This window comes from Lipotes vexillifer, unplaced genomic scaffold (genome assembly GCF_000442215.2).
Source record: "Lipotes vexillifer unplaced genomic scaffold, Lipotes_vexillifer_v1.1 scaffold1486, whole genome shotgun sequence".
NCBI classification, from domain to species: Eukaryota; Metazoa; Chordata; class Mammalia; order Artiodactyla; family Lipotidae; genus Lipotes; species Lipotes vexillifer.
Window position 1 is genome coordinate 224,755 of NW_006779719.1, and position 24,864 is coordinate 249,618.

The 24,864-nt window shown below is 40.3% G+C and overlaps 1 protein-coding gene across 2 annotated transcripts; it reads right to left on the minus strand.

Moving 5' to 3' along the window:
* On the minus strand, positions 1–24,284 carry AK3 (adenylate kinase 3). Of its 2 annotated transcripts, XM_007452923.1 has the most exons (5): positions 24,134–24,284; positions 11,527–11,646; positions 10,176–10,348; positions 9,418–9,536; positions 1–121 (listed from the first exon to the last, which is right to left on the minus strand). In XM_007452923.1, the coding sequence occupies exons 1-5, from the start codon at positions 24,282–24,284 to the stop codon at positions 1–3; spliced, it is 684 nt and encodes a 227-aa protein (XP_007452985.1). The 2 variants fall into 2 exon arrangements, with proteins under 2 accessions (XP_007452985.1, XP_007452986.1); XM_007452924.1 differs by lacking the exon at positions 11,527–11,646.
* Positions 24,285–24,864: the final 580 nt, after the last annotated feature.

Sequence of the window (24,864 nt, forward strand, 5' to 3'; positions counted from 1 at the left end):
TCAAGGAGTAACTGATGCTTTCTGGTTTATTTGTGGAACTTTTGTTTGTAGGAAAGCATATACACATGGCCAGATCTTGTTGGTTTCTGTTCCAGAGAATGTTTCCAACACCCCTTTTTTCCTAAGGATGAAAAACAAAAAAAAGACAGGTCTGAGAGCATAAAAAAAGAAAATCACAGGCCAATATCACTGATGAACTCAGATGCAAAAATCCTCAACAAAATATTAACAAACCAAATTCAACAGTAAGGATCATATGCCATGATGAAGTGGGATTTATCCCAGGGATGCAAGTTTGGTTCAATACCTATAAATCAATGTGATACACCACATTAACAAATTGAAGAATAAAAATCATACAATTGTCTAAATAGATACAGAATAGCTTTGGACAAGATTAAACATCCATTTATGATAAAAACTCTCAACAAAATGGGTATGGAGGGAACATACCTCAATGTAATTAAGGCCATATATGACAAACCTACAGCCAACATCATACTCAATGGTGAAAAGCTGAAAGCATTTCCTCTAAGATCAGAAACAAGACAAGGATGCCCACTCTCACCGTTTTTATTTAACATAGTATGGAAGTCCTAGCCACAGCAACCAGACAAGGGCGGGAGGGAAAGGAATCCAAATTGGAAAGGAAGAACTAAAACTCATTTTGCAGATGACGTGATTCTATATATAGAAAATCCTAAAGATACCACCAAAAAACTGTTAGAGCTAATAAATGAATTCAGTAAAGTTGTAGGATACAAAATTAATATATAGAATTGTTGCATTTTTTTAATATTTAAATTTTATTCTTTCATACAGCAGGATCTTATTAGTTATCTATTTTATACGTATTAGTGTATACATGTCAATCCCAATCTCCCAATTCATCCCACCCCCACCCCCACCCCCACCACTTTCCCCCCTTGGTGTCCATACGTTTGTTCTCTACATCTGTGTCTCTATTTCTGCCCTGCAAACTGGTTCATCTGTACCATTTTTCTAGGTTCCATATATATGCATTAATATACGATATTTGTTTTTCTCTTTCTGACTTACTTCACTCTGTATGACAGTCTCTAGATCCATCCACGTCTCTACAAATGACCCAATTTCATTCCTTTTTATGGCTGAGTAATATTCCATTGTATATATGTACCACATCTTCTTTATCCATTTGTCTGTCGATGAGCATTGAGGTTGCTTCTATGACCTGGCTATTGTAAACAGTGCTGCAATGAATATTGGGGTGCATGTGTCTTTTTGAATTATGGTTTTCCCTGGGTATATGCCCAGTAGTGGGATTGCTGGGTCATATGGTAATTCTGTTTTTAGGTTTTTAAAGAACCTCCATACTGTTCTCCGTAGTGGCTGTATCAATTTACATTCCTACCAACAACAGTGCAAGAGGGTTCCCTTTTCTCCACACCCTCTCCAGAATTAGTTGTTTGTAGATTTTCTGATGATGCCCACTCTAACTGGTGTGATGTGATACCTCACTGTAGTTTAGATCTGCATTTCTCTAATAATTAGTAATGTTGAGCAGCTTTTCATGTGCTTCTTGGCTATCTGTATCTCTTCTTTGGAGAAATGTCTATTTAGGTCTCTGCCCATTTTTTGATTGGGTTGTTTTTTTAAATATTGAGCTGCATGAGCTGTTTATATATTTTGGAGATTAATCCTTTGTCTATTGATTTGTTTGCAAATATTTTCTCCCATTCTGAGGGTTGTCTTTTCGTCTTGTTTGTAGTTTCCTTTGCTTTGCAAAAGCTTTTAAGTTTCATTAGGTCTAGGTCCCATTTATTTTTGTTTTTATTTCCATTACTCTTGGAGGTGAATTAAAAAAGATCTTGCTGTGATTTATGTCAAGAGTGTTCTTCCTATGTTTTCCTCTAAGAGTTTTATAGTGTCCGGTCTTACATTTAGGTCCCTAATCCATTTTGAGTTTATTTTTGTGTATGGTGTTAGGGAGTGTTCTAATTTTATTCTTTTATATGTAGCTGTCCAGTTTTCCCAGCACCAATTATTGAAGAGATTGTCTTTTCTCCATTGTATATCTTTGCCTCCTCTGTCATACATTAGTTGACCATAGGTGCGTGGGTCTTTCTCTGGGCTTTCTATCCTCTTCCATTGATCTATATTTCTGTTTTTGTGCCAGTACCATATTGTCTTGAGTACTGTAGCTTTGTAGTATAGTCTGAAGTCAGGGAGCCTGATTCCTCCAGCTGTTTTTTTCCCTCAAGACTGCTTTGGCTATTCAGGATCTTTTGTGTCTCCATACAAATTTTAAGATTTTTTGTTCTAGTTCTGTAAAAAATGCCACTGGTAATTTGGTAGGGATTGCATTGAATCTGTAGATTGCTTTGGGTAGTATGGTCATTTTCACAATATTGATTCTTCCAATCCAAGAACATGGTATATCTCTCCATCTGTTTGTGTCATCTTTGATTTCTTTCTTCAGTGTCTTATAGTTTTCTGAGTACAGGTCTTTTACCTACTTAGGTAGGTTTATTCCTAGGTATTTTATTCTTTTTGTTGCAGTGGTGAATGGGATTGTTTCCTTAATTTCTCTTTCTGATATTTCATTGTTAGTGTATAGGAATGCAAGATATTTCTGTGCATTAATTTTGTATCCTGCAACTTTACTGAATTCATTGATTAGCTCTGGTAGTTTTCTGGTGGCATCTTTAGGATTCTCTATGTATAATATCATGTCATCTGCAAACAGTGATAGTTCTACTTCTTCTTTTCCAATTTGTATTCCTTTTATTTCTTTTTCTTCTCTGATTACCGTGGCTAGGACTTCCAAAGCTATGTTGAATAATAGTGGTGAGAGTGGACATCCTTGGCTTGTTCCTGATCTTAGTGGAAATGCTTCCAGTTTTTCACCATTGAGAATGATGTTTGCTGCAGGTTTGTCATATATGGCCTTTATTATGTTGAGGTAGGTTTCCTCTATCCCCACTTTCTGGAGAGTTTTTATCATAAATGAGTGTTGAATTTTGTCAAAAGCTCTTTCTGCATCTATTGAGATGATCATATGGTTTTTATTATTCAATTTGTTAATATGGTGTATCATATTGATTGATTTGTGTATATTGAAGAACCCTTGCATCCCTGGGATAAATCCCACTTGATCACGGTGTATGATCCTTTTAATGTGTTGTTGGATTCTGTTTGCTAGTATTTTGTTGAGGATTTTTGCATCTATATTCATCAGTGATATTGGTCTGTAATTTTCTATTTTTATAGTATCTTTGTCTGATTTTGGTATCAGGATGATGGTGGCCTCATAGAATGAGTTTGGGAGTGTTCCTTCCTCTGCAATTTTTTGGAAGAGTTTGAGAAGGATGGGTGTTAGCTCTTCTCTAAATGTTTGATAGAATTCACCTGTGAAGCCATCTGGTCCTGGACTTTTGTTTGTTGGAAGATTTTTAATCACAGTTTGAATTTCATTACTTGTGATTGGTCTGTTCATATTTTCTATTTCTTCCTGGTTCAGTCTTGAAATGTTATACCTTTCTAAAAATTTGTCCATTTCTTCCAGGTTGTCCATTTTATTGGCATAGAGTTGCTTGTAGTAGTCTCTTATGATGCTCTCTATTTCTGCAGTGTCTGTTGTAACTTCTCCTTTTTCATTTCTAATTTTATTGATTTGAGTCCTCTCCCTCTTTTTATAGAATTCTGTTGCATTTTTATACACTAATAAACTATTGGATAAATTAATAAAATCCCACTAACAACTGCATTAAAACAAAAACAAAAAACCCTGGGAATAAATCTAACCAAGGAGGTAAAAGAGCTGTACTCAGAAAACTATAAGGCACTGAAGAAGACACAAAAAAAACAGAAAGATATACCATGTTCATGGATTGGAACAATATTGTTAAAATGACCATACTACGCAAGGCTATATACAGATTCAGTGTAATCCCTATCAAAATACCAATGTCATTTTTCATAGCACTAGAACAAATAGTTCTAAAATTTGCATGGATACACAAAAGACCCTGAATAGCTGAAACAATCTTGAGGAAGAACAGAGCTGGAGGCATCATGCTCCCTGACTTCAGACTGTAATACAAAGCTACAGTAATCAAAACAGTATGATACTAGCACAAAACCATATATATAAATCAATGGAACTGAATAAACAGCCCAGAAATAAACCTGCACTTGTATGGTCAATTAATCTATGACAAAGGAGGCAAGAATATACAATGGGGAGAAGGCAGCCTCTTCAGTAAATGGTGTTTGAAAAGCTGGACAGCTACATGGAAAAGAATCAAACTGGATTACTCTCTCACACCATTTACACAAAATCAAGAAGGATTAAAGACTTAAATGTAAGACCTGAAGCCATAAAACTCCTAGAAGAAAACAGAGGGAGTATTCCCTTTGAAATCAGTTTTAGCAATATATTTTTTTGGATCTGTCTCCTCAGGCAAGGGAAGCAAAAGCAAAAATAAACAAATGGGGCTACATCAAACTAAAAAGGGTTTGCACAGCCAAGGAAACTATCGACAAAACGAAAAGGCAGCCTACTGAATGGGAGAAGATATTTGGAAATGATTTATCTGATAAGGGGTTAATTCCAAAATATACAAAGAACTTATACAACTCAACATCAAAAAAATAAACAATCTGATTAAAAAATGGGCAGAGGACCTGAATAGACATTTTTCCAAAGAAGACATACAGATGGCCAACAGACACATGAAAAGATGTTCATCATCACTAATCATCAGGGAAATGCAAATCAAAAGCAAAATGAGATATCATCTCGCACCTATCAAAATGGCTTTTATCAAAACAACAACAAATAACAAGTGTTGGTGAGGATGTGGATAAAAGGGAACCATCATGCACTATTGGTGGAAATGGAAATTGGCACAGTCACTGTGAAAAACAGTATGGAGGTTCCTCAAAAAATTAAAAATAGAACTACAATATGATCCAGCAATTCTACTTTTGGGCATTTATCCAAAGAAAACAAAAACACTAACTCAAAAAGCTATATGCACCTCCATGTTCATTGTAGCATTACTTATAATACCCAAGATATGAAAACAACCTAAGTGTTGGATGAATGCATAAAGAAGATGTAGTATGTATATAAATGGAATATTATTCAGCCATAAAAAAGGAATGAACTCTTGCCATTGGCAAAATCATAGATGCACCTAGAGGGTATTAAGTTAAGTGAAGTAAGTCAGAGAAATATAAATACTGTATGATTTCACTTGTGGAATCTAAAAAACAAAACAAATGAACAAACGTTAACAAAACAAAAACAGACCCACATACAGAAAATAAATTGCTGGTTGCCAGAGGGGCGGGATACAATATAAAATATATATATATATATTTTTAAATAATTTTTAAAAAATATTAAAAATATTCCCCAATAATGGAAATAGGTGTGGGATATTAAGAGGTAGAAACTTCTGGTTATAAAATAAATGTCATGGGGATGTGATATACATCACAGGGAATATAGTCAATAATATTGTAATAACTGTATGGTGACAGTAACTAGACTTATTGTGATCATTTTCTAATAAAAAATATTGAATCACTATGTTGTACATCTGAAACTAATATAATATTGTAAGTCAATTATACTTCAGTTTTTAAAAAATTAAAGAAAAAACCCCCACGGGTCTGAGTTTTCCTAATGAGCTTTTCAACATGATTCTTAAAAGATGATAGTGTAGATTTAAGGGTGTCAGCAAGTATAGGTCTGTGTGATCAAAAGAGAAAGGCACTTGGCTGGGTGTTGGAAAACCTAGATTTTGGTTTCAGTTGTGCGCTCTGGCTAACACAAATGGTCACTTTTAAGATGCACCTATCATTTTTTGAGCATGTGCTAAGTGCTAATAATTCATTTAATCCTCTTTAAAGCTCAAGTTTCCTTATTTTACTGATAAAACTATGTGTTAGGGATGTAAAGCAATAACCCAAATCACCAAAATGGTAGTAGGTTTCCAAACACACATCCTGCCAAACACCAGAACATCCTTGGCTTTCTCTGTCTACTTACCCCTTTGCAAGACAGCTTTCTAATACTTGATTATCCTTCCTTCTTTCACTTGGTTTATTTTTTCTCTATGCTCTCCTTCTGCGTTTTAGGGAAAAGGGAATTTTAAAACGTTGTTTTTATTGTTTCCTATTGGGTTTCTCCATTTCTCCCCGGGCAGATTTGTCTGGCTTGTTACCATGCCAGCAGCCAAAGTCTATTCACTCCAGTTTCCTGAGGGTTCAGTGGTGAGAAGTATCAGAATCCAGGGGCTGCTTTTCAAAACAGATTCCTGCCAGCGATTCTGGCATTCCTCTTATTTACTCTCCTCCTCCAGCTACTCATATACACACTGGCTTAAAGGCTGCAGAAGAGCGAATGAAGAACTCTGGCTTATTACTTTCTAAAAACAGGACCTGTCATACTTCTGCAACCTTTGCACTAGATTTTAAGATGTTTCACTGGGAACAAAAGCATTCCTTTCTGGATACCTCATAAGATTTGCCAGTTAAGACTAAGTTAAATAATTCCCACTGTTTTCTTGGTAAGAAATATCTGCTAAAGCCCTCCTGCTTCTAAATTCACAGACGTCTTGTAAAACTTTCAAGAGAACAAGCTTCTTAACTGTTGTAAGCCTCTTGAAGAGCCACCTTAGAGTCAAGCCAATGTCAGAAGTGGGTTAATTACTGAAGGAACAACTATAGGCACCTATTCAGTCCTAAAGCTGTGTACCTTGGACGAACATGTGTCACCTTAATTTCTGCGTAAGAAAATGGAGCCAGCTTCAGCTATTGTTCCTCTAAAAAGTAAGAGCATCATGTCGCTTGTAAACGCAGACTTAATTACACTATCAGATGTCCCACAGCTGAGAAGTTTTAAGAGCAACAATACAACTGTCGGTATTTTAAAATAACAATGCAGACTCTAAGGCTGCTGCAAGTACCACTTTTAATTGTTGGTTAAGTCTAGTCCTAGTTTTATGTGCAGGAGCTTAGACGGAGATGCTTTGATTGATGGCAAGAGGTAGCAAAAGCCAGAAGCCGAGAAAGACTAGGGTACCTCCTGAGATAGGGACCCGGGCCATACACTTCATCTCTACAGTCTTCCCCAAATTCCCTTCCCACATTTTACAGAACTAATCCCTACAGCCACTGTATTTCCACTGCATTCTGTTATTACCTCTGTTAATAGCCTCAGTGTTGTTATCTGCTCAGCAACAATGTGTTCTCCCTTCTTCTGGTTACTTCTGAACGAATAACAAACGCCTTTTAGGGAAACAACCTTTTCACCAAACTCAGTCTGTGAGATTCAGATGGTACTGTCCCTACTTCCCAGACTCAAAGTATGGACATGATCAGAGCTAGTTAGTGCTAACCCCAGGACTTTTGCAGGCAAAGAGGCTCTCTTTTCTGCTGGGGTAAACTGGTAGGAGGTGAGCTGGAATGTTGAGGGGCTCACACAGGGAAAGCCCACCTGAGATTGAAGCCAACATAAGGAAATGGAGTGACTAAATGACACTGAACACCTGGACCCAAACTATCTACCTTTGGACCCTTTAGTTACATGACCAATAAATTTCCCTTTTGCTTAAGCTAGGGTGAATTAGGTCTCTGATTCACATAAGCACGTATCACATTGTATGATGAATATTGTTTATCCAGCACTTTGCCTCATAAAGAAGGTGAGTTTCTTTGGGGCTGGCAGGGACTGGGTCTAATTATCTGTGTGGACCAGGGGCCTAGCTAGCACAGTGTCAACCGAGTAAATTATAATCATTACCACTGAGTGATTAAACAGTGCCAGGACTGCTGTAAGTCTTTACAGGGGCTCTCTCACTTCACTCCCTTAACAACCCTATAAAGTGGGTACTATTTAATACTGCTCTGATTTTACAAATGAAAAATTTGTGGCACAGAAGTTGAAACACCTTGCCCAGGGCCACACAGCTGGTAATCTGCAGAGCCAGGCTCTTTATATAATCAATCACAAAATTATAGTAACAGCTACTCCCTTGTAATTTCACCCTCCAGAAATAACTATTAAAATAATTTGGAGACTACTGCTTCAGAATTCACTGCATAGTTACCCCATTACAACAACAATAATAATAGCTAATAATCATATAATGCTTAATGTGTGTCAGACACAATTCTAAGAGTTACACATATTAACTCCATCTTTCAACCCTCTAGTCTCATCCCCCTTTTACAGTGGAGAAAACAGAGGTTAAACAAGAGGTTAAGGTCAAGTTAATAAATGGTGAGCTGGGATTTGAACTTAGGCACTCTGGCTCCAGTGTCTGTGCTCTAACCACAGCACTGTCCTGTCCTAATGCTGAGTCATTTTTCAGTAAGTGAATGAATGAAAGGAAAGTGAATGTAATCAATCCTCTGTTAGGAGAGGGGAAGGCTGAGTAAAGAAATGGAATTATTTCTTAGCCTGAGTCAATTATTAATTCAGTAGAGTTCCCATATTTGTGGTGGGATATGACTTCCCTTAAGAGTTAACAAAACTGGGGCTTCCCTGGTGGCGCAGTGCTTGAGAGTCCGCCTGCCGATGCAGGAGACGCGGGTTCGTGCCCCGTTTCGGGAGGATCCCACATGCCGCGGAGCGGCTGGGCCCGTGAGCCATGGCCGCTGAGCCTGCGCGTCCGGAGCCTGTGCTCCGCAAATGGGAGAGGCCACAACAGTGAGAGGCCCGCATAACGCAAGAAAAAAAAAAAAAAAGAGTTAACAAAACTATGTTTGAATATAAACTTCTAAAGACTGTTTGGCAAATAAATGATCTGAGGATTATGTCCTTTGAGAGTCTTCTGTGCTTTAGTGTCCTCTATTGTCACAGGGAGTGGGCACCATTAGGTTTGCCTCCCCGGCATTCATTCCAGCCCTCCCTCCACTAGACAACAGAGTTTGGGTGAGACTGACCCACTTCCTGCTCTGCGTGTGGACCAATGAGTGCAATCTCTCCCATCCCAGTGACTGGTTCAGGAATGGGCAGTAACCTAGGCCTAGAATACAAAGCATTTCCTGACCACAGTGGCTGTTCAAGTTGGTTCAATCTAAGGCTTTTGTTCACTGCGGGGAAGGCGACCCCTCAGCCTTTCATAAAGAGAATACTGTGGCTGTTCCTGGCAACCATGTATAACTATGCAGGAAGCCTAAAGACAGAGCCAATACAAAACAGAGAGAAGAGCAAAATTCTGATCAAACCTAGGGGCAAATGAAGCCCAAACTACCTTCTGGACTCCTCTGTTACACAAGCAAATAAATTTCCTTTATTTAAACCAATTTGAGTTGGATCTTCTGGTATTTTAGCATTTTGGCTATAAAGCATGGATAATCAGAAAATGATTTAGTGATTCATCATACAAGAGAAGTTGTGAAAAGTGACCAACTCACCGGTAGTATTCCAGGACGGGCTCTGTTTGGGCTTCATAAGCCTTCAGTCTCTTGACAACCGTCTCTGGTCTATCATCCTCACGCTGAATAAGAGGCTCCCCAGTCAGATCATCAATGCCCTAAATGGGAGTTAGAAGATGCTGGCATCAAATATCATATTTTTGAAGGATATTTTTATAGGTAGTTAACTGATTTTTAAACAGACATCTATGCAAGCAGCAAACAAAAATGTGTTTTTAAATAAATGGAATCAAATCCAAATCCAGGTCATTGCAACACAGAGCGATGAGAACCCCACGATCATTTCCACAGTGTCAATCACCTTCTCTTTAGAGCAAAAGGTTTTCTAAACAGCCTCTAGATAATTTTATATTATATATTTATGTTATTATTATATATATTACATTAAAAACATGTATATACAAAAAGATTCAGCTACAGACTGGGAATCTCAACTGCAAGCCCTAAATAACCCAAGGTGTCGTTAATCCCTACTGCCCCAATTTCTAACACACTTCCTGGCACAGGGTAGGAAATCAGTACATGCTTTTGAAGGAATAACAAATCCCGGTTGCTCCTGGGGATGCCTTTACTACCAAGCTGACTGGACTAGACCAGATGACTACACCAAGTAACCTGAGAACATGCCCTCAGGAGTTCTGGTCATCCGAAGGTATCCAAAGTCACCTGTGAGTGCAAGAGGACTGGAGACAGTTGGCTACGCATAAGGCCAAGTCAGTTCCCCCCTAAATACTCACCATGGTTTTGGGAGGGTTGAATTCGATGTTGTAAACACGGCCACTGCATGGATGGATCCAGCGAGCAGTGAGGCGTTGCTTGATGACCTCAAAGGGCACGTTCAGATTAATCACTGTGTCTATCTGATAAGCTCTATCCAGAGCTTCTGCCTGTGGAAGTGTCCTTGGAAAACCTTTACAAAGTAAATTAAAAATGAACAAAGGGGGCTTCCCTGGTGGTGCAGTGGTTGAGAGTCCGCCTGCTGATGCAGGGGACAAGGGTTCATGCCCTGGTCCGGGAAGATCCCACATGCCGTGGAGCGGCTGGGCCCGTGAGCCATGGCCGCTGAGCCTGCGCGTCCGGAGCCTGTGCTCCGCAACGGGAGAGGCCACCACACGAAGAGGCCCACGGACCGCAAAAAAAAAAAAAAAAAAAAAAAATTAACAAAGGAAGAAAGAGCCATGGGGAGAAAGGGGAGAAGGAAGAAAATTAGTTAATATTGAGCAATCTGAACAAAAGCAATAACACCAGGAAGGCTGATGACAACCTTGTTATAGTTGTAGGGCAGCCGTGATAGTTAATTTTATGTGTCAACTTGTCCAGACCACAGGTTGCTCAGATATTTGGTCAAACAGTATTTTGGGTGTCTGTGAGGGTGTCTTTTGGGGTGAGATTAACACTTAAATCAGTTGACTGAGTAAAGCAGATTGTTATCCCTAATGTGGATACGCTTGGTTAGAATAAAGCTGCTGGCCTCCCCAGAAGATAAAGGGGAATTCCTCCTGCCTGACTGCCTTGCAACAGGGACATGGCTTTTTCCTGCCTTTGAACTCAAACATCACCTCTTCCTGGGTCTCATCTGCCTTCAGACTGGAACTACACCATCACACCACCGGCTCTCCTGGGTCTCCAGGTTCCTGACTCACTTTGAAGATCTTAGGACTTGTCCACCTCCATAACTGTGTAAGCGAATTCCTTATAACAAACACCTCTCTCTAGAAACTAAAAATCAACATATCCTCAAGGATCCCGCCACACCTCTGGCTGGGGAATGTTTACAGCTGATTGTAAGTTACTCTCCAGCCTTCCTTCTTCCTTTTGTGATCCTCCCTTATCCTAAATGTTCTCAAAAAGCGGGGAAGGAACAAAAAGTCATATCTGAAGGAGCTTAGAAATCATGCAGTCCACTTCCCTCTTTGCATTTAAAAAAAGCAGGCCAGAGAAGATGACTGGCCCCCAAGGCCCCAGGGTGGGGAGTGGCAGCACTCAGGTCCCCTGCCCACCATCCATGTCTGTAGCGCATGAAATCCTCACTCTCCTGTCTGCATGCATCCTTTCGGGCAGCTGAAATATTCTCAATATTCCACTTACCATCCAATAGCCAGCTATATTGGGTGAGATTTTTCAGCTCATGAAGGACCAACCGAGTCATGACATCGTCTGGGATGAGCTTCCCTTGGTCAATGAAAGTCTTGGCTAACACACCAATTTCTATAGCAGAAGCGGGAAAAAAGAAAAATCAGCAAGTGCATCTATTCTACCCCATTCTAGTCCTCTAGGAAATTGGTTACCTAAAGAAACCCCCTGGATAACACACTCATTTGAAAATGTGCATCATCAACTTTTGTGATAAAAACAGAGATTACAAAATAATCTAAGCCTATTTCAAAATCTGCATTACATAAAAATAATGGAAAGCTATAAACCAATATGTTAGCAGTAGTCATCTCTGTGATAGAATTATGTTATCTTTTCTTTTTTTTAACATATTTTCACTTTTCTGTGTTTTTCTAAATTTTCTATGGGAAAAAATATATATACTAACTGAAATTATTTTCTTTTTAAATAAGAAACTGAAATAGTCATTATTTTTAAGTGGCTCAGTTTAAGTGCCGGCAATCATGTTACTATAGAGATTTTTCTAATCCTCTAAAAGAGATGCTGCTGTCACAATTCAGTTTTTGACCAGATCAGCACTGTGATCATGTTATATTTTTATTAATGAAATACCTGAAAAGAATTTCTGAATAACTTTTCTATATTACCTATAATTGTATATCATTCGTACACAACAGTATTTTCATTTCCTCATCATCTCTTACCAAACTATTTACACACATTCAGAATTTTTCATGCCACTGTAAAAACCTGTGTACTTATAGTTTTGTGTTCTTTTTTCACTTAGCATCATTTTGTAAATATTTTTCAGTGATTTTATATAGTCATTTAGTCATTTTTGGTAACTAATACTCCATCAGTATATGTCTATGTTTGATAAAAATATACTCTTTCGGACTTCCCTGGTGGCACAGTGGTTAAGAATCCGCCTGCCAATGCAAGGGATACGGGTTCGAGCCCTGGTCCGGGAAGATCCCACATGCCGCAGAGCAACTAAGCTCGTGCGCCACAACTACTGAGCCTGCACACTAGAGCCCGCGAGCCACAACTACTGAAGCCCGCGTGCCGCAACTACTGAAACCTGCACGCCCTAGAGCCCGTGCTCCGCAACAACAGAAGCCACCACAATGAGAAGCACGAGCACAGCAACGAAGAGTAGCCCCTGTTCGCCACAACTAGAGAAAGCCCATGTGCAGCAATGAAGACCCAACGCAGCCAAAAAAAAAAAGTCTACAACAACAAAAAAAAAACTATAAAAAAAAAATTAAAAATATATACTCTGTCATGTCAATATATACTGTTAGACATTAAAATTTTTAAATTAGTCTTGATTTTTCCTTACCACTTCTGCTTTTAAAGATCTTAACACTCTTTTTTTTCTTTCTTTTTTTTGGGGGGGGGTGCTTCTGGGTTATTTCTGATGGATAAATTCTCAGGATTCAGAGATTAAACAGTCAAAGTTTATGACTGTTTTCATGGACACCAAGGGGGGAGAGAGGGTGGGATGAATTAGGAGATTGGGATTGACATATATACACTACTATGTATAAAATAGATAACTAATGAGAACCTACTGTATAGCACAGGGAACTCTACTCAGTGCTCTGTGGTGACCTAAATGGGAAAGAAATCTAAAAAAGAGGAGGTATATGTATACATATAACTGATTCACTTTGCTGTATAGCAGAAACTAACAACGTTGTGAAGCAACCATAGTCCAATAAAATTTTTTTTTTAAGTTTATGACTGTTTTCATAATTCTTGGTATGGACTGACATGCTGACTTCAGAACATATCCTAAATTGTCAAATTCATGAAACCTTAGATTTCTAACTAAGCACATTAACTACATGGAAATTGGCTGCCATTTGACAGGTGTACTGCTTGGGTTTATGAACAGCATCTGAAAGAGGCCCTGGGTTCTGAGAGCGCCCAGGACTCTCTAAAACTCTCTTGGAAAGGCCCACATACTTAATATTTAATATGTGTGCACCTCTCTATTGTCAGGGTTTTGACCACTGCTATGGGGGACATAGAGCTCAAACTCAGTATTGAGGAAAATAGTAATTCTCCAGGGCTGAGTCCCTAAAACTAGTATTGGTCCCTCCCCTCCCCTCTCACTCTTCAGGCCAAGTCCTCAACTAATAGCAACAAATGGACTGAGATGATGGGATTAACTAATAAAGTACTTACTTTTATATTAAGTATAAGAATAGCCTTATTCTTATAGCCTTAAGACTGTAGCCAGGGCAATGAGTCCAGAAAAAGAACAAAAGGCATCCAGAAAGGAAGAAGTAAATTATCTCTATTTCCAGGTGACATGATCTTGTATTTAGAAAATCCTAAGGAATCTACTAAAAAACTATTAGAACTAATAAATGAGTTCAGCAAAGTTGCAAGGTACAAGATCAAAAGTATACAAAAATGAACAATATGAAAATGAAATTAAGAAAATTCCATTTACAATTGTATCAAAAAGAATAAAAAACTTAGCAATATACTCTTTTTAAAAAGCACAAAACTGGTAATCTGAAAACCACAACATTGTTGAAAGAGATTAAAGAAGACCTAACTAAATGGAAAGATAGCTTATATTCGTGGATTAGAAAAGTTAATATTAAGATGGCAAGACTCCTTGAAAATGATCTACAGATTCAATGCAATCCTATCAAAATCCCAGCTGGTGTCTTTGTAGAAACTGACAAAATGACTGTAAAATTCATATGGAAATGCAAGGTATCCAGAATAGCTGAAAACAATCTTGAAAAAGAAGAACCAAGTTGGAGGACATACACTTCAGATTTCAAAAGACTGTTTGTACTGGCATAAGGATAGACATAATGTTGCTATGAATATTCATATATAAGTTTTTGTGTGAACACATGGAACAGAAATGAGAGCCAAGAAATAACCCCTCACATTTATGGTCAATTGATTCTCAACAAGGATACCAAGCCAATTCAATGGGGGGAAGAAATAGTCTTCTCAACAAGTGGTGCTGGGAAAACTGAATATCCATACACAAAAGAACAGGTTAGGTTAGGTGGGCCTCTATCTAACACCATATTAAAAAATTAACTCAATATGTATATCACAGACTTAAATATAAGAGCTAAAACTACAAAACTCTTAAGTGGACTTCATTAAAACTGTTATGCTTCAAAGAACACCATCACCAAAGTGAAAATCCAATCCACTGAATGTGAGAACATTCCTGTAAATCATATACCTAATAAGGAACTTTTATCTAGACTATCTAAAGAATTCTTACGACTTAGCATTTAAAAAGGAAATCCATTTTTTTAAATGGGCAAAGGATCTGAATACAAAAAAACAGATATACGAATGGCCAATAAGCACATGGAAAGATGCTCAACATCATTAAGTCATTAGGGAAATAACAAATGGAAACCACAATGAGATATCACTTCACACTCACCAGGATGGCTGTAATCAAAAAGACATAACAACAAAAAAAGACAAATGTTGGCAAGAATGTTGAGAAATTGAAACCCTCATATATTGCCTGTGGGATTATAAATGGTATAGGCAATTTGGAAAACAGTGTGGCAGTTTTTCAAAGGTTTAAACAGAGTTACTACATGACGCAGCAATTCAACTCAGGTATATTTTTCCAAGAGAAATAAAAATGTAAGTTCACACGAAAACTTGTATGTGAATGTTCACAGCAACGTTATTCACAATAGCCAAAAAGCGAAAACAACCCAAATCTTCATCAAATGACAAGTGGGTAAATAAAATGTGGAATATCCATACAAAATTATATTGTTTAGCCATAAAAAGAAGTGAAGTACTGATACATGTTGCAAAGTGTATGAACTTTTTTTTTTTTTTTGGCTGCGTTGAGTCTTTGTTGCTGTGCGCGGGCTTTCTCCAGTAGCAGCGAGCAGGGACTTACTCTTCATTGCGGTGCGTGGGCTTCTCATTGCTGTGGCTTCTCTTTGTTGTGGAGCACAGGCTCTAGGCACGCGGGCTCAAGTAGTTGTGGCACGCAGGCTCTGTAGTTGTGGCATGCAGGCTCAGTAGTTGTGGCACATGGGCTTAGTTGCTCCGCAGCATGTGGGATCTTCCCGGACCAGGGCTCGAACCCGTGTCCCCTGCATTGGCAGGTGGATTCTTAACCAGTGCGCCACCAGGGAAGTCCCAAAGTGTATGAACTTTGAAAACATGCTAAGTGGAAAAAGCCAGACACAAAAAACCCACATATTACATCACACCATTTATACGAAATGCTCAGAGTAGGCAAATCTAGAGAGACAGAAGGAAGATCAGTGGTTGTCCAGGGCTGGGAGCATTGGGGGAAAATAGAGAGTGACTACTAATGGGAATAGGGTATCTTTTTGGGGTGATAAAAATGTTTTAAAATTGATTGTGGTAATGGTTGCACAACTCTGAATGTAATTTTAAAAAAACACTGATTCATAGTTTAAGAGGGTTAATTTTATGTAATGTGAATTATATCTCAATAAAGATTTTTTTTTTTTAAAAAAGTAGGACTTCCCTAGTGGCACAGTGGCCTGCCAATGTAAGGGACACAAGTTCAAACCCTGGCCCGGAAAGATCCCACATGCCGTGGAGCAACTAAGCCCGCGCACCACAACTACTGAAGCCTGCATGCTCCAGGGCCCGCATGCCACAACTACTGAGCTTGCATGCTGCAACTACTGAAGCCCGCACACCTAGAGGCTATGCTCCGCAAATGGACAAGCTACTGAAATGAGAAGCCCACGCACCGCAACAAAGAGTAGCCCCCACTCGCTGCAGCTAGAGAAAGCCCGCACACAACAACGAAGACCCAACACAGCTGAAAAAAAAAAAATTAAAGATGAAAAATACCTGGTAAGCAAAACAAAAGAAAAAAAAAAGCCACTCATAAAACCAACACTGCTCAGGAATAATTATCATCAAAACTGATAATATAGGGCTTCCCTGGTGGTGCAGTGGTTGAGAGTCCGCCTGCCGATGCAGGGGACACGGTTTCGCGCCCCAGTCTGGGAGGATCCCGCATGCCGCGGAGCGGCTGGGCCCGTGAGCCATGGCCGCTGGGCCTGCGCATCCGGAGCCTGTGCTCTGCAACGGGAGAGGCCACAACAGTGAGAGGCCCGCGTACCACAAAAAAAAATAAAATAAACAAAAAAACCTGATAATATAAAAACCTCCAAATATTTTGTTTTATGAGTAGATAGTCCCATGCATAGTCTAATAATCATTTTCATATCGCTAACAACTTTCTATATCACTAAACACTTACATAGTTATCAAAATCTGAAGCCTGTAATGCTTCCATTTAAAAGAAAAATTAAAATGATTCAACTCTCTACGTCATAGTCTAAGCAGTTTGTTTATTGCATTTCAAGTTTTTACTCCCTCTTAAAATTACGCAAGGACTTTTGTCTAGCATATTCTTTGGACATTTAGTAAATTTTTATTCCCTTGATTGCCTATAATTTAATGTTGTATCTAAATAGACTCCTCATTAAAAAAAAATTTCCTTTTTTATTCAAAAAATTAACAAATAAATTTGGGAGCTTCCACACCTACAAAGCACAAAAAGCTAGTTTAAAAGTAAATCATTCAAAATAAACTGATTTTCTATAAAGTTATTCACAAATAAAAACAGAAAAGGAAGCTTAAAAGGGAATAGGAAGGGTTAAAACCAGCTTTTGATTTTAAGGATAATAATCAGAAATTCTAAAACACAGAAACATTCATTAATCTGAGAGATGGTGCTTGTATTATACAAAAAACCATTTTTATTTCTATATCTCCTTTTAACATCTGGTCATTCTTATACTCAAACCAACCACACCTCATATCCGAACTAACTGGAAACAACTTATTGTTTGAGCAGCTATGAAGTACAAAAGAGGGCCTGAGCAACCTGTAAATCCAGTTCTCTTTTATATATGCCAAGAGAAAGGGCTACAGAGAATTAATCTAGCTCCTGCCAAAAGTGCTTTTAGGGCTTCCCTGGTGGCGCGGTGTTTGGGAGTCCCCCTGCCGACGCAGGGGGCGTGGGTTCGTGCCCCGGTGCGGGAGGATCCCACGTGCCGCTGAGCGGCTGGGCCCGTGAGCCATGGCCGCTGGGCCTGCGCGTCCGGAGACTGCGCTCTGCAGCGGGAGGGGCCGCGGCGGTGAGGGGCCCGCGTACCGCGAAAAAAAGTGCTTTTAGCATTGTCATATTATAATGTACATAAATCTTTACTTTAAAAACATGTTGAAACAAAACAAAATAAAACTAGGAAAACAACAGGAATGAGTCAAATGACAGCTTTACACCCAATCACGGGCTTGAAAAAAAAAAAACTTTCTCAAATAATAAAGACTGAGTCAACATAGTGGTTACCTCTGGGGGGGCAGGAAGGAAATGTGATGGGTAGGCACATATGGGGACCCCAAAAGTACTGGTTTTCTGTCTGATGGTGGGTAAATGGGTGTTCATTTTATTCTTCTTCTAACCATCAAAGAAATAATACTTTCATGCATGGGATATTTCACAAGAATTATACTGAAAATCAAAACATCCCTTGACCTTGGTCCTCCCTCCAACCATCACTCAATCTGACTCCTCTTCAGTGAAGCACCTAGAAAGAATTCCCAATCCAGGTCTATATTCTTCCCCTTCCCACTGTGCTTCAGAATAGAATGTCAACTCAAGAACAGTATAAAGGTCCAAGTGGGTCTGACCTCATCTTATCTCTCCCCCACCTACCTCCCCACCATTTCTACCCAACCCTCAAACTATGGCCCCAGCAAGGAGCTCCACATACTCCGGGTCCTCCTAGTCTTTGCACACGCCTTTCTCCTCTTTGTTGCCTGACAAGCTCTCACTCATCTTTCAAGATACATCTGAAAGGGTCCTTCATGATGAGGTGTCCCTCAACCTCCGAAGCAACCAAAAGTTCCTCCTCTGGACTTCCATAATGTCACAGACTTATCTCTGTTTCAGCACTTATCACACTGCTGAAACTACCTGTTTACCTGTTGGTATGGGCTGCATTGTGTCCCTTAAAATCCATATGTTGAAGCCCTGACCCCCAATGTGGCTGTATTTAGAAATGGGGCCTTTAAGGAGGTAATTAAGGTTAAATGAGGTCATAAAGGGGAACTTTAATTCAATATGACTGGTGTCCTTACAAGAAGAGGAAGAGGAAAGACCACATGAGGACCCAGTGAGAAGGTGGCCATTTGCAAGCCAGGAAGAAAGGCTACACCAGAAACCAACTCTGCTGTCACTTTGATCTTGGACTCCTAGCCTCCAGAACTATGAGAAAATAAATTTCTATTGTTTAAGTCACCCAGTCTGTGCTATTCTGTTACGGCAGCCTGAGCAGACTTATGGCCATCAGCCTGCCCATGTTCCAACTGTGAGCACCTGCAGTAAAATATATTTGTCTCTGTATCTCCAGTAGCCAGCACACACTGGGTGCTTGACAAATCCATGGATGGATGAATGAATGGAGAGCTGGAGAGATGAGCTGCCTGGATTATCCTGGATTCTTTTTTTTTTTCCCCAATAAATAAATAAATATTTATTTATTTATTTATGGCTGCGTTGGGTCTCTGTTGCTGCGCATGGGCTTTCTCCAGTTGTGGCGAGCGGGGGCTGCTCTTTGTTGCAGTGCGTGAGCTTCTCATTGCGGTGGCTTCTCCTGTTGCAGAGCATGGGCTCTGGGCTCGTGGGCTTCAGTAGTTGTGGCTTGTGGGCTCTAGAGCGCAAGCTCAGTAGTTGCGGTGCACTGGCTTAGTTGCTCCGCGGCAAGTGGGATCTTCCTGGACCAGGGCTTGAACCCATGTCCCCTGCATTGGCAGGCTGATTCTTAACCAGGGAAGTCCCTATCCTGGATTCTAGCCATGGAATTTTAGAAAGGCCTAACTTACCTTGTTAGAAAAAAAGAAATGGAGCAATCCTCACAGAAAGCAATATTGTTAAAGGTAGAAAACTGTACTTACAGTTTACTATCACTTGTGTAAAACAGAAAAAAAAGAACAGAGGGAAGAATAGGTAAACTCTGGGTTGTATGTGCATGAGATAGCTCTGAAAGGATCTTTTCACTAAATGTCCTTTTAAATTTTTTGGAATTCAAAACCATGTAAAGTATTGCCTATTTTCAATACAAATCAAAATTTTTGCCATTACAAAAGTAATTTGCTCTGTCAATATCATTCTAATTAGGCACATCTATGCTGCCTGTGTGTACATAATAGAAGTTTTGTTAGACATACAGAAACTTGGGAGCTGACAGAGGCTTTGAGGATTACCTACTGAGTTCAACTTCCCCAACTTACAAATGAGAACAAATGAGATTCAAAAGGGGTAGCCATCTAGTCCAGGATTATGTCTTTGAGAAGCACTAGGCTGCAGTGCAGTTTCTCAAACTTTGGGCAATCACATGGCAACCTTACAATTTCTGCCATAGCTGAACTATTATTTACTATATAATTTTCTTTAAAGTGACTCAGCTTTTTAATTTTTTTTAAAAAATTATTTATTTATTTATTGGCTGCGTTGGGTCTTCACTGCTGTGTGCAGGCTTTCTCTAGTTGCTGCAAGTGGGGGCCACTCTTTGTTGCGGTGTACGGGCTTCTCATTGCGGTGGCTTCTCTTGTTGCGGAGCACGGGCTCTAGGCACGTGGGCTTCAGTAGCTCAATCACATGGGCTCAGTAGTTGTGGCTCGAGGGCTCTTGAGTGCAAGCTCAGTATTGTGGCACACAGGCTTAGGTGCTCCGCAGCATGTGGGATCTTCCCAGACCAGGGATATCGAACCTGTGTTCCCTGCATTGGCAGGCAGATTCTTAACCACTGGGCCACCAGGGAAGTCCAGCTTTTTAATTTAATAAGCTATAATGTTCACAAAATTAAAGGGTTGGTGTGCCAGTTATCATTTTTCAAATACACTTTGAAATAAAAAATTTTATTGATTTTTTATTTGCATTTAATTTTTGAGAAAAATTTTTGAGAAATGTTTTTGTCTACCTAAAATTATCTCATGAACCTCAATTTTGGAAATGTTGCATAATGCAGAGAGTAATTTAATCGGCATACAAGGAGACCTGGGTGTCCACTTTTGTCTCCCAGTGACTGGTTTTTATTATTGAGCAAGTTCTTTAACCTCTCCTGAACTCGGTTTCCTCATCTCTAAATGAGAGGGCTAGACTAATGACAAAGGGGCAGACTCAAGTTTCCTGACTGCAGGGTTCAGTGGTGGTCTACAGTTACTCCAGGTTTGCTACAGTCAACAGGTTCCCATATATTTCCAGTGTCTTTATCGCATCTGCTGGGATGATTTTAAACTTTAGCTATAAAATACAGCCATGGGTTATATAATACAGCATCATCATGAAATGGTGGTTGGAAAGTAAATTGGCACCATCCTTCCTTAGCATATCTGATGATACTGTATTTATAGAAATTCATCACTAGGGAATTTATTTGAAGCAAATAAGTAGAGATGCTGCCAAATGTTCGTGTACAAGGATACTCATAACAGTATTAATTATAACAAAGAATGGTTAACCACGTAAGTGTATAATAATAGGAAAATGTTTCAATTAACAATTGTGCAATCTTGATGAAACTAAAAGACTGCTTAGTGATGTGTGAACATGCTCACATAAGTGTGAAAAAAAGGTATCTAAGCAATCATTTAGACTATAACAAGTCTGCAAAGACATACAAATGCAACAGAGAAAAAAAGAGAGGGACTTCCCTGGTGGTCCAATGGTAAATCTGCCTTCCAATGCAGGGGATACCGGTTCAATCCCGGTCAGGGAAATAAGATACCACATGCCACGGGGCAACTAAGCCTGCACACCACAACTACTGAGCTCGCATGCCCTAGAGCCTGCGCACCGCAACTAGAGAAGAGAAAACCCGCACGCCACAACTAGACAGAAGTCCGCGCACCCCAAGGAAGAGCCTGTGTTGCAACGAAAGATCCTGCATGCCTCAACGAAGATCCTGTGCGCCGCAACTAAGACCCAACACAGACAAAAGTAATAAATAACATAAATAAATATACATTAAAAAAAAAAAAGAAACGAAAAAGGAGAAAGAAAAAAAAGAATGTAAGAAAAAGCACCAAAAGGTTAATTATAATTGTCTCTGGGTGGTAGAACTATACAGGACTTCAATTTTCTTTTTAAAACTCCCATGAAGTGTTTTCCTTCCTTTATAGTAAATATACTTTACTCTTGGTATCAAAAAACATTAAGCAGTATTTTTTAAATAAAAGGTTACACCTCTCCTTTGGCTCTGATCCTGGGGGAAATATCCAATCCATTCACAAATATTTTTTGAGAATATATTCTTAGTCCTGAGATACAGAACATCTGTAATAACAACCTCATGACACCTCCCTCAGCTCCATTTTCTGTTTTCTTTGTTAAAGAATTGCCTGTAGAGACTCCAGAAAGCAGGCGTCTAAGGCAGGCTGCACATCTTTCCCAGTGATCCTCTCCTCCCTCCCTCTAGCCTCTCTTTTCATGCTGTGGAGTCAGGAAGAGGACGGCGGGCTTGTCATGGGATGTTAAGGATAAACAAAGAGGGTTGTTTCTTAATTTAAAATAAAAGTTTACTTAATTTGCTTTAAATTTAATTTTTTTCAATGTTTTGTGTTTTCCCAAGTTAACATATCTTTAACTCTTCACTGAAGGTGTTCTCTAACACGCAATTATGCCTCACTGCTGAGTTATTTTTCAGAGAATCGCTTAAGTATTCTTTACTCCTTCCCACTCTGAATAACCTTGCCCCGAGCAGGTGCAGTACCGGGGATTGTTTATTGTTACCTAATGCAAGCTGTTGCATCAAGAACACTACAAAGTGAGCCAAACAGTTTAACCTTCTGAAGTTTCATACTTTATGATTTTTTTAAAGATCAATGTTAGGAGAAAAATAAAAGTAGTAATTCACCAGATTAGGTGATAAACCAAAGAACTCCACAAGACAAGCTAAAAACAGTTTTTTCATTTGAATGTCAGTATTCTGAAACAAACCAAAAAAACCCACCTAGAAATAACCTATATAACCCATCAATAGGGGATCGGTTAAATAAACCACGGCAGATCCAGCAAATAGACACCTATACAAATGTTAAATAATGAAATGGATTTCTGTGTTTTCGTGTGGAAAAATATCCTAGATATAGTGAAAACACACTGGTGCAGAGCACATATTTAGTAGGATTACATATTGCATATAAAACATGGGATATACATATACCCTGTATGTGCTTATACACAAATACAGATTTCTAAAAGCAAGCACATGACACTGCTCCCCTCTGAAGAATGAGACTGAGGCAGGGAATGAGAGAGCGTTTTACTTTTAATATTATGTACTTCCATCCTGTTTCCAATCCTTTTTTACCTTGTGCAAGGGGTTAGTCCTAATTTTTAAAAGGAGCTTCAAAATGACTTTGTTCTGGAAAGTAAAAGTCAACACTTTTGAGAGAAAAAAAAAAACTCATCTTGCTGTTACTTTTGGAAAACAGCTTTCTTAAGATATAATTTACATAAAATCCACCCATTGTAAAGTGTACAGTTTGTTGACTCGATTTCGTGCTGAGTTGCAAGAATTTTTTTGGCATGAGAAACAAAACAATCTTTCAGATAACCATGCACAAGAACAGCTTTCGTGTCTAAAGATCTAAGCCAATTTTGCGACAGCAAGGAGGGTAAATAATATTGGCCTTCAGATTATGGGGGAAGGGTCAAAACCAGAAAATTCCATAGCGTTTAACAAACAAACAAAAAGTTAAAAAAGAAGGGCGGGAGGGGTGGGCAAATAAAAGAAAAGAAAAACAAAAAGTTAAAAAAGAAAGCGCTGGGCTTCCCTGGTGGTGCAGTGGTTAAGAATCCACCTGCCAATGCAGGGGACAGGGGTTCAAGCCCTGGTCCGGGAAGACCCCACATCCCGCAGAGCAACTGAGCCTGCGCTCTAGAGCCCGCTCGCCACAACTACTGAGCCCACACGCTGCAACTACTGAAGCTCGCTCACCTAGAGCCGGTGCTCCACAAGAGAAGCCACTGCAATGAGGAGCCTGAGCACGGCAACAAAGAGTAGTCCAGCTCGCCACAACTAGAGAAAACCAGTGCGCAGCAACTAAGACCCAACAGAACCAAAAATTAATAAATAAATTTATAAAACAAAAAAGAAAAGAAAGAGAGCTCTAACAGTTCTCCAAGCGCAAGGGCTGGCAGAGAATAAGCCACACACAGATCATGGACCCTTAGGAGCAGCTGCGACTGGGGCTGGACATACCTCTCAAAGCCATGTGGTTTTCTTTAATCTTTGAGCTTCGAATGTGTCCTAACTTCCTAGTGCCTTCCCTCAATAACCCACCTGAAGCTATCCACAGAGGCCAGAGGTTTCCGGGAACAGTATCTCAGCAGCTCGAGGACTTCCCCACCCCCCACCCCGGGCGGCAACTGGGAGATGCTGCGCCCGCACCCCTGGACCCATATTCCTGGGACCCACTTCCCGAGCCCCGGTCCCTCCGCCCACAAATCCCCACCGGGACGACAGCGCACAGACACTCCTCCCGCCCGGGCTCCCACCTGTGCCCCGAAGCATATTGTCTCGGAGCAGGTCCCCGCTGGAGAGGTGCTTCAGCTCGAAGTGTTTGGTGATGCGCGAGGACACGGTGCCCTTGCCGGAGCCCGGCGCCCCCATGATAGCTGCGCGCACTAGCCGCGCAGACGCCCCCATGGCCGCCGAGAGAGGCTGGGGACGGAGTGTGGGGCTTCGGCCTGGCTGCGCTCTCACCCGCTCCGCAGGCCGGGGCCGGCCGGCTGGCAGCGCTGCAAGAAAGATACGGCCTCCGCGCCCAGGCGCTCCCGGAAGTGAGGCGACAGCCTCCAGGCCAGCCCCACCTACGCCCCGCCGGGCTGCCGCGCCCGCCCCTGGCGACCCGGGAACCCCCCCCCCCCCCCCCCCCAGTATCCAGTCCATCACCAGCTACTGCCCATGTTCTCTTACCATCTCTCCAACACCCTACTCCAGATACCATCACCTCCTGCCTAGGCTTTTATAAAAGCATCCTGTCTGGTCTCCTGGCAATGTCTCAGGGGATTCCCTCCAATCTTTTCACCACACAGCAGCCAGAGTGGTCCACATCAAACTGCCGATCTGATTGTGACACCTCCTTGTTTGAAACACTGAAGGCTTCCCATTGCTCTTTGGATTAAGACCCAAAAGCTTAACACAGCCTGCAAGGCCACATGTTCCGGACCCTGGCAATTCTCCAGCCTCTCGTAAAGCCCTTGCCCACCCCCGTCTCTGCACTCTA

Bases quoted from the DNA above. Each gene is read 5' to 3' on its own strand.
- AK3 (XM_007452923.1), bottom strand. From the start codon at position 24,284: ATGGGGGCGTCTGCGCGGCTAGTGCGCGCAGCTATCATGGGGGCGCCG. The intron at 11,647-24,133 runs GTGGGAGCCCGG...CTTCTGCTATAG, and splicing joins CAATATGCTTCGGGGCACAG to AAATTGGTGTGTTAGCCAAG. The intron at 10,349-11,526 runs GTAAGTGGAATA...TACTTTGTAAAG, and splicing joins ATATAGCTGGCTATTGGATG to GTTTTCCAAGGACACTTCCA.